At 44.3% G+C, this 12457-nt stretch overlaps 1 protein-coding gene across 2 annotated transcripts in view; it reads right to left on the reverse strand.

Moving 5' to 3' along the window:
* The window catches only part of LOC106588581 (protein Jumonji), a 97434-nt gene that overhangs the window by 50342 nt on the left and 34635 nt on the right, over positions 1-12457 (reverse strand). For both annotated transcript variants that reach the window (XM_014177727.3, XM_082970075.1), the window contains exons 2-3: positions 3799-3934; positions 401-521 (exon numbers count right to left, since the gene is read on the reverse strand). In XM_014177727.3, the coding sequence (XP_014033202.3) occupies positions 401-521; positions 3799-3934 (257 nt within the window). The remainder of the gene's footprint in view (positions 1-400; positions 522-3798; positions 3935-12457) is intronic.

A 12457-nucleotide genomic window follows, 5' to 3' on the forward strand; every position in this document is an offset into this window, starting at 1 on the left:
GGATGGTTTGTCCTCAGGGTTTCGCCTGCCAAATGAGTTCTGTTATACTCACAGACATTATTGTAACGGTTTTAGAAGCTTTAGAGGGTTTTCTATCCTAATCTACCAATTATATGCATATCCTAGCTTCTGGGCCTGAGTAACAGGCAGTATACTGTGAGCACGCCTGTCATCCAGACGTGAAAATAGTGCCGCCCAGTCCGAAGAGGTTAAGGAAAAAATGCTAGTTAAGAAGACATTTCTTCTTAAGGTTTTGTGAATCTGGGCCCAGGTACTGTAGAGCTCCCCCTGAATATCACAACCTTCATTCAAGCACTCTCTGGTTCAAAGCTGCTGCCGATCAGAGAGAGAGAGCAGAGCGAGAGAGCCATCGGTCCAGAGTACAGGTTAACACACTCACCTCTTCTTGGCAGGGCCATCCTCAGAGTACTCGCTGCTGCCGTCGGTGGTCTGGAACCGTGACCCGTCAGCATTGTGGCCCTTTTGCCCTGAGCCATTGAGCTGCCCGCGGGCATGGGAACCTACAGAGACAAGAAGACATGGGTTAGAGACCATGCAGTGTACTGCTAGGACATGTTGACTGGAGAGAAACACAGTGACCAAAGTAAGAGGGCTGATTTGTGTTAGGAGCCCGTTAGCTGAACAAAGTGAACAAGTCAGGACTTGAGCAGATCTCAAAAAGACATTCCAGTCAAATGAAGACAGCACTGATGAGTAACCAAGACATGAAAATAAAGTGAAACCCTCTTGATCAAACGAAACCACATTCACTGCAATTACACAATACGACGTAAGAAGTATTAATGATGGTTAAGAAAAACAGATCAATTATGATCCACTAAATCTTTGTAGGTAGTAAAAGTCTACCTGGTACTGGCATTTCTAGTTGACGCATGACCCTCCTATCACATTCCTTAGGACTGAGGCCTTAAATCACATGCCAACCCAAAACCACAACCCTTCACTGCAGGTGTCAAAGGAACATAAATTAGAATGGTAATAATGACATAGTGGCAAATGGTTGAGTTGAGTGGCGGCTTCCTCTGAAAACTTGTTTTAAGTACCCAGAACAAACCCAGGCAGCTGGTAGTTGAAGTCTGTGTACTGAGTGCAGGTCACTACCTGATAGCAGGAGACCAGCCATAGAACTTAACATCTCTGTGGACCTCTTAACATGCTCTGGCAGTATGAGTCACACCACAGTGATGCTCAGGGAACTGACTCTATATGTTTGGTTTGTGTGTGTTCTGTGCTCAGGGTGAAGCTTATAGCACCAAGAACTCAAAGAAACCATTCATTTGTCTAATGTGTAGTAGTATGTGACTGTAATAATATTCATACTGAACATAAACAGCCTGGTGAGGGGCCATCTTGTCTCCTCTCTACTCCCTCCCCTCTCCGCCCTTCCGAGATGTTTTACATATGTTGGTTTCACATCAGTGCCTTTGTGAGGGGCCGGGCAAGGAGGGGGGAGACAGAGATGCAACTGGCAACCACGAAAGGGAGCCAGACTGGGCTGGGGCCTAAATTCTTTCCCCTGGTCCCAGTGAGGCCTAGCTGGGAAGGAGGATGACGGCTGATCCGTAAGGGACTCTAATCAGATTTATGCATGTTTCAATAAGCCCATCACCTTGCTATGTTCCTCCTGCTCTCCAGAGAGAGAGAGCGAGACAATGAAGGAGATGGGGAGAGAAACGAGGTTGGGGGTGCGTACCATAGCAAGCCAGAGTGTAGCCCATTAGTGGGAGGTGGAGTAATGCAGACAGGAAGCCCAGATGCAGACAGAAAATATTAAACAGCCAGGAGAGTGGCATTACTTCAGCTTAAATCACCTTTACAAACACAGAGTGATTACGACTGAATAATAATGTTTCTAATGGAGCAAGCTCAGGGTCCATCAGCAGCTTGTAGCAGTAACCCTCTGTACTGTGGCTAGTAACAAAATACTTATTTCTCTCAAAGCTTTTAATGACACAGTATGATTGGGACTGTAGTGTGTATAAAAATAAACAATGCGTTTGTTGTGTGGGATTTTAACCCATTTGAAGGCATTTTCAACCACTTCTGACAATAGAACGGGATACTAAAAAGGGAACTCTAGGAGACAACCCTACAAGAGGACAACAAAAGTAGTGTTTTTAAAATGGCTGTCTCAACCACACAGTTCTGACCACAAATCAACCCCAGACCGAAATAGACAGATCCTATTTAGTAACTATTGTCTATGTGGCCTAGGGTGGTCTGGCAGTCTAAACCGCAGCCTCCTCTGACACATACTGTAATGTCTAGTGTTGGCAAAGGTTGGAATCTGGCCTACTGCCTTTTGACACCACCTCTATATTTCCTCACTGTCATCTTCATAAAATACCTTAAATATACTTTCAAATAAAAATGATTTGAGTAGATGTGTTACGTGAGAATGACATGCTGCAGATTGTCAATCTGTTTCACTCTCCCTATCCGAGAGGAAGCCAGCTCCACCACCAAGGCTCTGTGCCCTCTTCCACTCTGTTCTGGTCAAAACTTTCAGTGTCATTCCCTAAGGTCCCCATGAGAAAAGACAGGGTCAGTTCTAAGGGACAGACAGAACAACGCCGGTGGTACTATTGGGCAGACACTCACTACCATCCACCATATCCAATGGTTTGGAACACAGCCAGTAGTTTCATCAATGGGGGGGTATGGAGAGGAGGGCAGGGGAGCGGGAAGAAAGCTTCCTGAGCAGCAGTAACCAGAGGCCTATTGATGTAATGATGCCTTCCATCTAAGGATGGATAACAGGGAGGGGAGAGGATAGGGAGAGGATGCAGAAGGGCATCATGTAATTAGTTGAATAATGCAGAGGGAGAGCGAGGGAAAGAGAGATGGATGCCTGCCAACAGTGAGACGTAAAGTGGTCAGGGAGATGGCATGATTGCCGGTTATGGGATGGGAGATAGACGGGGGGGGGAGACACGCTTAGGGCCTTGCAGGGTCGGTCCCTTCACTCTGCTGTTGGATCCATGCTTTTGGTCATGTAGTGTATTTCAGTTGAGATACAGCTTGTTGTTTGGTCATCTTGTTCTAATCTAATTTGCACCTTCCTCACATCCCTCTGCAGACAGCTGGCTCCAGACTGCCAGCCAGACACACTCCTCTAAGAGACTGACAACACTGCAGGGGTGAAGAGGGATGAGAACACGACCATCACAAAAGTTGCTGTTTGACTGATTCTCCAAAATGGATGACAGTTTCAGCCGGTACAGGGCAGTCTGTGTGCGACTGAGCCTGTGACCTAGATCTGAACTGAGGCTTCTCCCTGCCTGCTTGGCACGGTGTAAACTTCCAGAGGCCTTTATCTCTCTCTCGGTCCCTGGGTTGTGTCGGTGACAGCTGAGAATAGGTTCAGAGGCCCGTGTGAAGTTCAAATCTCCTAGTTGGCTGGTGTTTGAAGCAGAGAAGAGACAGAGCAGAGTGGATTGAAGCACAGCGAAGGTGTCAAACAAAGCAGCAGCAGATAATTCAGACCAGCCTTTATACCACAGACGGACACAAACAGGCAGCCTGAGCTCCCTGGATGTTATTGCACCTGCTTAGAAAAAAACCCTGCAACACCCTCTGTTTCATTGTGCATACCAAAGCACCTTCACTCTGAAATAACACCATATTAATGTGTCACTATTCTATCACTCCTATCATTATTAACTGGTCCACTGTAAAAGACTAAAGACAGAGCAGCCTATCGCAGGTCTGTGAGCATCCAGACAAAAGCCTGACTGGGTCAGTGCTGCAGAGAAAAGGGTCCCAGGGGAAACTCACCATTAGTGTATTTGGTTCCATCTCCGATGCCGTCTCCGAGCTGCCTTTTCTGAGCAGTCTTGAACTCCTTCAGGGAGAGATAGAGCACCTTCCTCACGTCCCTCTCCTCTGACCAGGGGATCCCATCTATGTCATCCTAAAAACACAGGACAGAGGACTACTGATTATCATAACATGACGCAGCATAGTAGATAGACGTTAGTATAAGAATAACATGGCACATTAGCATAACATAGCAAATCATTACAAGCAGCATCACGTTTCTCACAACATAACCATGACCCACAAAAGACAGAAGGGTGATGGTTCACAAAACTAGAACAAAACCATGGTTCGCATTTTACATATATTTAATATTTATATTTGTGAGCCATCACCCAGAACCAATAAAGCCTAATAATGAATTCAATTGGGAGACTACGGCTGCCTAGTATGACAGATTCTAGTCGATTCCCTTGGCTGACAAAGACAGACACAGGATGTTATTGTAACAAGGGTGACAGACGTCTTAATCACACTGCTTCCTTTTCCTTCATCACTTTTCATCTTTGACAATAACCCTCTTCCCATCTCAGTACTATTGCGAATTTTAAACAATGGAGGGACAGTCCATGAGGTCAATGTGGCACAGATACTCACAGCAGTACACCACCAGGAAAGACAGAAGAATAGGATCGTGTCAGACTTCCGTTACATTACACTAACTTTCCAACATGCTTCATTATTAAGGTCTGCAGTGTCTGAATACAGAAATAACATGCTTCCTACACAGAGCAGATTTAATGTATAACACTACTTCCCCTCACAGTACAGCACTGCTTCCTACACACAGTGCAGCTGTACTAGGCTACTGTTTGATGTGTAACACTAAATCATCTTCGGAAAATAGATTAGAACGAGATGACCAAACAAGCTGGATCTCTACTGAAACCTAAAGTATGTGGAAACCTGCTTGTCAAACATTCTCATTCCAAAATTAAGGGCATTCATATGGAGTTGGTCCCCTCTTTGCTGCTATAACAGCCTCATTCTTCTGGGAAGGCTTTCCACTAGATGTTGGAACATTGCTGCGGGGACTTGCTTCCATTTAGCCACGAGGATTAGTAAGGTTGGACAATTAGGCCTGGCTCGCAGTCAGCGTTCCAATTCATCCCAAAGGTGCGCGATGGGTTTGAGGTCAGGGCTCTGTGCAGGCCAGTCAAGTTCTTCCACACCAATCTTGACAAACCATTTCTGTAATGACCTCGCTTTGTGCACAGAGGCTTTGTCATGCTGAAACAGGAAAGGGCCTTCCCCAAACTGGTGCCACAAAGTTGGAAGCACTGAACCGTCTAGAATGTCATGGTATGCTGTAGCATTAAGATTTCCCTTCACTGGAACTAAGGAGCCTGAACCATGCAAAAACAACCCCAGACCATTATTCCTCCTGCACCAAACTTCACAATGCACTATGCACTGGGGCAGGTAGCGTTCTCCTGCCATCCTCTGGAGTGATGAATCACGCTTTGGCGAAGGCGTTTCCACTGCTCCAGAGTTCAATAGTGGCGAGCTTTACACTGCTCAAGCCGACACCTGGCATTGCGCATGGTGATCTTAGGTTTGTGTGCGGCTGCACGGACACAGAAACCCAGTTCATGAAGCTCGAGTTCTTGTGCTGACGTTGCTTCCAGAGGCAGTTTGGAACAAGTGGGTTGCAAATGAGGACAGACAATTTTCAGCACTCGCTGGCCCCGTTCTGTGGGTTTGAGTGGCCTACCATTTCGCAGCTGAGCCGTTGTTGCTCCTAGATGTTTCCACTTCACAATAACAGCACTTACAGTTGAACAAGGCAGCCCTAGCAGGGTAGAAATTTGATGAACTGACTTGTTGGAAAGATTGCATCCTATGACAGTGCCATGTTGAAAGTTACTGAGCTCTTCAGTACAGGCCATTCTACTGCCAAAGTTTATCTATGGAGATTCCATGGCTGTGTGCTAAATTGTATACACCCGTCAGCAATGGGTGTGGCTGAAATAGTCAAATCAACTAATTTTAAAGGGTTGTCCACATACTTCTGTATAGATGGTGTAGATGTAGGGTAATTCCATCGAAATTACACTCAGATTTCAGTTTTAATTCTATAGCAAACAAAAACTTTGATTTCATCAGTTTAACAAACCACAAAACTGTATGAAGAAGGACTACTTTCAACAATTCCACTGAACATTTTATAAAAACACATTTTACAGGAAAAACTGCACGTGCAAAGTTTGATATACGTTTTTCCAGCAAAATAATATATTTTTTACTGTGTAAATTGTTCGAAGTAGTCATTGAGCATAGAGTTTGTGGTTAAAGTAAAATTGTATTTATTATTATTTTATTATAAAAAAAATATTTTTTTTTAATTAAAATCGGACACCCGAGCGTAATACCATTAACTTGGAATTTCCCTGTACTGATCATCAGTAGTGGACATCACTGAGATATTCCATGAGAATCAGCGTGATGAAGTTACAGAGACAATCGACTGTCTCCTTGTGATGAAGCGGAGGGGTGACAGCCATCTTTCCCTGCAGACACACTCAACTGTGTCGTCAATGCTGTGCACCAACGCGCCTCGTTACACTTAGCTTTGACTGACACAAACACATGCAAGCTAGCACACAGCTGACACCTCTGGCTTTGAACTCTGGGAGCAGACCAAAAATGTTTGCAAGTGTGTGTTTTTCCTTCTCTTCCTCTTGGAGGCTGGCAGGCTGCCAGAGTGATTTCCTCATATCCCTACACTTAGTGACGCCGAGGTGGAAACTGCGAAGTGCTGGGCTCGTCAGCCGAGCGGCATCGTCAGCCGAGCCCCGCAAAGAGATGCAACAAAATGTAGCAAATGTTTTTTTTTTTTTACAACACAAGGTAAAACATCAACAGAAAAAGGGGGAAAAAAAGGAACTGAAAGGAGTCAAAAAGGTTTCCAACATTCTACCGAAACAACTCAACACTTAAATCTTTTAAAATAGGACTTTATTCTGCAGATCGCTTGTCTTAACAGAAAGCAGCCCTGCCCAACTGCTTAGTAAGGGCTAAACCCTCTCAACACTCAAACCTCATGTGTCATACATCACAACATGTTCATCTCAATGCTTTCAGAAAAGACCAAAAATGGTATAAAAATCCAACATTGCTATCGTGCCTTCGCTGTAAGTAAATGCGTTTTTCCTGGCACGACCGACAGACGTAGGTAGGCAGAGAGACTAGCAGAGGCAGGAGTGGGCAGTTAGGCAGGCCGTTGAGAGGGCTGACTGACGGAGGGTTGCCAGGCCTCTTCAGAGGGAGAGTCGGGCTGCTGGCAGAGCAGAGTAGGGCCTGGGCTCAGATGAGAGCTGAGGAGCTGGCACCACCATAGAGACAACACGCAGCACTGAGCTGACAACCCCCGCCCGCTTACACCCGCCCCCCCTCCGCTCCCACTGGGAACCCACAGCCTGCTAATGAACGCTGAGGCCTTTGTGTGTCTGTTGCGGGACGACTGGCACACAGCACACACACGTTTTAGGGGCCCCAAAGGGACTCAGAACCCGCTGCCTTTCATACCACAGCGCACCACCTTGGCAAACACAGCGAACAGAAAGACACACGGAGGCTCTTCTAAATGACATCAAGAGCCTCTACTCCTTTAACATTCCCACTGAGACGAGCCAGGATGGGGAAGGTGGATATCCGCAGACCGAGACTAAAGGTGGGTAGTCCCAGACAGACGTCTGTCACAGCAGACGGAGGAGACTCTACATCAGACGACACGCTGGCTCCCTCACACTGTAAACACATGCCAGTAGAGACTTAGACGCCAGAAAGAAACCATGTCAACTTGTAAACGCTTTACAGTCTGGAACCTCCCCAATAGGCTTCAGGAAGATAAGTAGTCGACACCTGATTGTTCTGAGGCTGCTGTTTACACTAGAAGCCCAGTGGATTGGTTATTTATAACGTTGGTACCCGAGTCTAAAGCAGGAGCTAGTCTTAAAGGGAAACTTCAAAAATGTTTCAACTTCAGCATCTCCAGCACCACCCCAACATATGTGAAAATGGAGCGTTTATGTTTTGTGGTAAAAAAAAAAAAGAGAGGAAGATGAGCGTTTCCAATAACATCGGTGTGCATCGTGTGATTTTGACCAATTGGGAGTCCGGGTTGGAAACGCTGATCTTGCCCTTTTTTTGTACTACAAAACATAGAAACCTGCCATTTTCACATGTGTTAATGTTGGGGCGGCGCTGTAGATTTGTATAATTTTTTTGAAATGTCCTTTTAACAGCAACATCAGTAGTAGTGGGAGACGGTTGCGGTCCCTGTGCATCTTATTGAGCAGTGATGTAGTGAGATGTCCCATGTTAACACATCACTGGGTTGTAAACATATAACCATTCCTGTCCAAAGCCACCTGATCCATTAAGAATAACCAGGACAGAGACAACTCAGTTTCATCTGTCAACTCGAACATTGCATGATGGATGGAATACAAGCTTGAATGTAGTTGTAGAAAGAGAGCGCTTGGGACTGTAAGGTTCTATCTGCAAAAATGATTGTGATCATTGGCTTTAAGGTTTTGAATTCTGTCAGCAATGTATTCTTTTGAACTTGACATGAATGGGGGTATTTAGAGTACTCTATTAGGTAGAGAACATTGAACAGAACTGTCAACTGAAATTGACAAAGATGCTGATAAATACAAAGTTTATATCTGTGTGTGTATAATATATATATTATTTTTTTACTGCTCTAAGGATATAACTTTATAATAAAGGTTATTATTAATTTATTTTTCCTCCTTTATGCAGTGCATAACGCACAGATCAACGGAATAATTATCACAGAATTATTGTAATGTTTGTTTGCGTTAATTAATCTCATAAGCTATGGGTTGCCAACTGGCGATTTGACACGAACATAAATGTAATTCATCCATTCAATAATTAATTCCCAAGCTCTTGAGATGTCTGTAGCGCTGATGCATGACTAAATACAAATTGTCTTGCGAGGTGAACAATAATGGAAACAAGGTCACTGCAATGAGGAATAAAAGAACACTGGTTCTTCAAACCTACTGTGTACTGTACGGGGATTGGATGAACCTACTGTGTACTTGGGGCGGCAAGTAGCCTAGTGGTTAGAGCGTTGAGCCAGTAACCAAAATGTTGCTGGATCGAATCCCCGAGCTGACAAGGTAAAAATAAAAATCTGTTGTTCTGCCCCTGAACAAGGCAATTAACCCACTGTTTCCCGGTAGGCCGTCATTGTAAATAAGAAAGTGTTCTTAACTGACTTGCCTAGTTAAATAAAAAAAAATTAAAACAAAGGACTGGCTGAAAGATTTGATGCCGAGAGGAAGTCCATCTAACCAAGCGGGAAGTTCACACACCCCCGTCTGCAGATTGTCATAACCACCATGGATTCATTTTACAGGAACAGACCCCCCCCCCCCCCCCCAACACACACACACACACACACACACACACACACACACACACACACACACACACACACACACACACACACACACACACACACACACACACACACACACACACACACACACACACACACACACAGGGGTTGTCCCAATTTCAAAACAAAAAAGGAACACGCGTGCTTTGGTTCACATGGCAGACTAATAATAACAGTGCTGATGGTCTGGATCTCATCAACTGGAGAATGTGGGCCAGGAGACAACTGAGATCAGGCTGAAATGTGTTTTAGTACTGTATAACACACATTCTCCTAGGGAGGGGTGAAGAGGGCTTAGTGTTTGTGTAGCTAGGAATGGTCTCCCTCGTGCTTCCCCTCTCCTCAGGGTCTCCGCCTCTCTCTAGGCTCCACGTCTCACAGCGCTAACAGGAGAGGTTTTCACACAGATTTACCCAGATCAATAACACTTTTTCACAGCTTTTCTCCCAAACCATTACTTAGCTTGCAAATACAAGTGACAAGCTGCAAATTAATTGGCGGGGTTGCAAAGCCGACAGGATTTCACCAAGTCACAAGCAGAAGTCCATTCCAGAGTGCAGGGCTGAGTCAGTCACTGAGTCTGCTCCGAGTAAGAGTGCCTAGCTCACTGGGAGTTAACGGGTGTGTGAGGAACTTAATGTCATCACCTCATTACACCTCTACCTCAGCGCATCGGAATGCCCGGGCCGTATCCACCATTAAACACCCTCATGCTGGGATCGACCACATTCCTGTTCTCAGACCCAGAACACTTCCATCTGCACCATTGCTAAACATTATCCCGTTTTGGGAACTTTTGAAATGTTAGGGTCTGTCGACCCGGAGGGGGAAAGAGTTGCCTCGCTTCATCACTGTGTCCTGCCCACTTCTCGTCCTCCCTTTCCCTTGGACACACACACACACGTCTAAGTGACAGACTGCCACTGTCATTCAGCCCTGTCAAGCACATTGTCATCAGACTCATTAAAATGGAGTAGAATAATGTAGGGCTGGACGATATATCATATTCATTTGATTGCATGTTTTAGCACAATGTTCCAAATGCCTGCATCACAAGAATCAAGTTGATTTGCCACGGTACGTGGCATTGTGGTTCCATGTACCGCTAGCAGCATTGTAGCCACAGACTTATGTGCTAGCTGTCTAGTCTTTCATAAATGTGCAATGAGCATAAAAATATGCATTTGTATAAGGAATTGGCAACTCTTTCAGTCTGAGAAATAAGAATCTTACCATTTCAACATATAAACAAAGAGAAGAGACCATTGTTCAAACTGTTGGGAGATGGACAGGAAGGTGTGTTCATAACAGCCAATAGATCCAAGTCGGTTAGACTTTAAACCAAGGATTTTCTGGCTACTCACTACCAGTGGGCAATTTTTTTATGAAACCTGTGTTCATTTTCTAGAATTCCTGCTACCAGAAGTTTGTCATTATTAGTGGATGTGCATGGTTCTGGTTCCATTGTAACAAAAAGGGCATTTTCATAGACTGGAAAGCCAGGTCAGTGATTATTGCAACAACAAAAAAAGCCAGGTAAACTATTTTGATCAATTTAATTATTAGTGGGTCTTATATTTAGCCTTGGTATAATTTTACAGGCCCTGAATTCATTGGATTATTCCTGACGGTTTGAAAATGCAGTGCATTGGCCTTTAAATTATGCAACAGTGCTTATTTAAAGAAAAAGGTTTTAACAAGTAAAAATATGTGAATCACCTATAAAAGTTTGAGAAAAATGTAGATATGAGTTTTAGACCATATGACCCAGCCCTAGGATACCATAACGATTTAAAGGAGCAGGATAAATGTAATGTTTTATATTATTATAATATAGGAGCTAGAGAGAGGTCCCAGGGCACAAGTTGGACCAATAAAGAGGCTTTATCAACTAGGCTGACTGTCACTGACCAGTCACACGTCTGAAGAAAAAAAACCAACGACAGGAAGTCTCATTACTCCACTGGGCTCTGGTTCTGTTTGAGGTGAAATGGTCTAGATCCCACAGGCAGAGATGGCATGAACACACTCATACAGCCCAGGCACAGACAGGCTAATACACTAATACAGCCCAGACACAGGTTAATACAGCACAGCTCGCCAAAGACAGATGGACCTGGGCCCACTTCAACTTTCAGTGTTTAGTGTGGACAGGGAGAGGGAGGTCGAGGTCGGGCAGGGTTTAGTGTGTCAGTGTCCACTTATTCAGCCTTGAAAGTGGATCAGCAGTCTCAGTGAGATCCAGCCCAGAGCCCACCATGCAGCTCTGTTTACACAGGCAGAAATCGACCAGATAAAGAGGAACAGATGTTACAGTCATCCCTCTGCTCTCATCCCGCCATGTGTCAATACTACTCAAGATCTTTCTCTTCCCATTACTTTTTCCACAGGATGCCCCCCTCCCGCCATACCCGTCAGTGGAGAACATAGTCAATCAAAACGTCCAATCAGGAACCTGAACAGCTTCTACCCCCAAGCCATCGGACAGCTAAATAGTTAAATAGTCCGGGTAACTATTGGTTAACTATCTGCATTGACCCTTTTTGCACCAACTCTATTGACTCATCACAAAGGCTGCTGTTACTGTTTATTATCTATCCTGTTGACGAGTCACTTTATCACTACCTACAGTTCATTCTGAAAGTATTCAGACCCCTTTACCTTTCCAACATTTTGTTACAGCCTTTTAATCTAAAATGGAATAAATAAAAATCATCAATATACACACACAATACCCCATAATGACAAAGCAGGTAGACATTTTTGCTAAGGTGTTAAAAATAAAAATCACCTTATTTAGACCAAGTATTCAGACCGTTTGCTATGAGACTAGAAATTGAGCTCAGGTGCATCCTGTTTCCATTGATCATCCTTGAAACGTTTTAACTTGGAGTCCACCTGTGGGAAATTCAATTGATTTGTAAAGGCACACACACACAGTAAAAAGTTTGGAAGCACGTACTCATTCAAGGGTGTGTAAAGCTGTCAAGGTGAAGGGTGGCTACTTTGAAGTATCTCAAATATACATTCTGATTTGTTTAATACTTTTTTGGTTACTACATGATTCCATGTGTTATTTTATAGTTTTGATGTCTTCACTATTATTCTACAATGTAGAAAATAGTAAAAACAAGAAAACCTGGCTTGAGCAGGTGTCCAAACTTTTGACGTGTACTGTAA

This window comes from Salmo salar, chromosome 27, assembly GCF_965601325.2.
Source record: "Salmo salar chromosome 27, fSalSal1, whole genome shotgun sequence".
Lineage (NCBI taxonomy): Eukaryota > Metazoa > Chordata > Actinopteri > Salmoniformes > Salmonidae > Salmo > Salmo salar.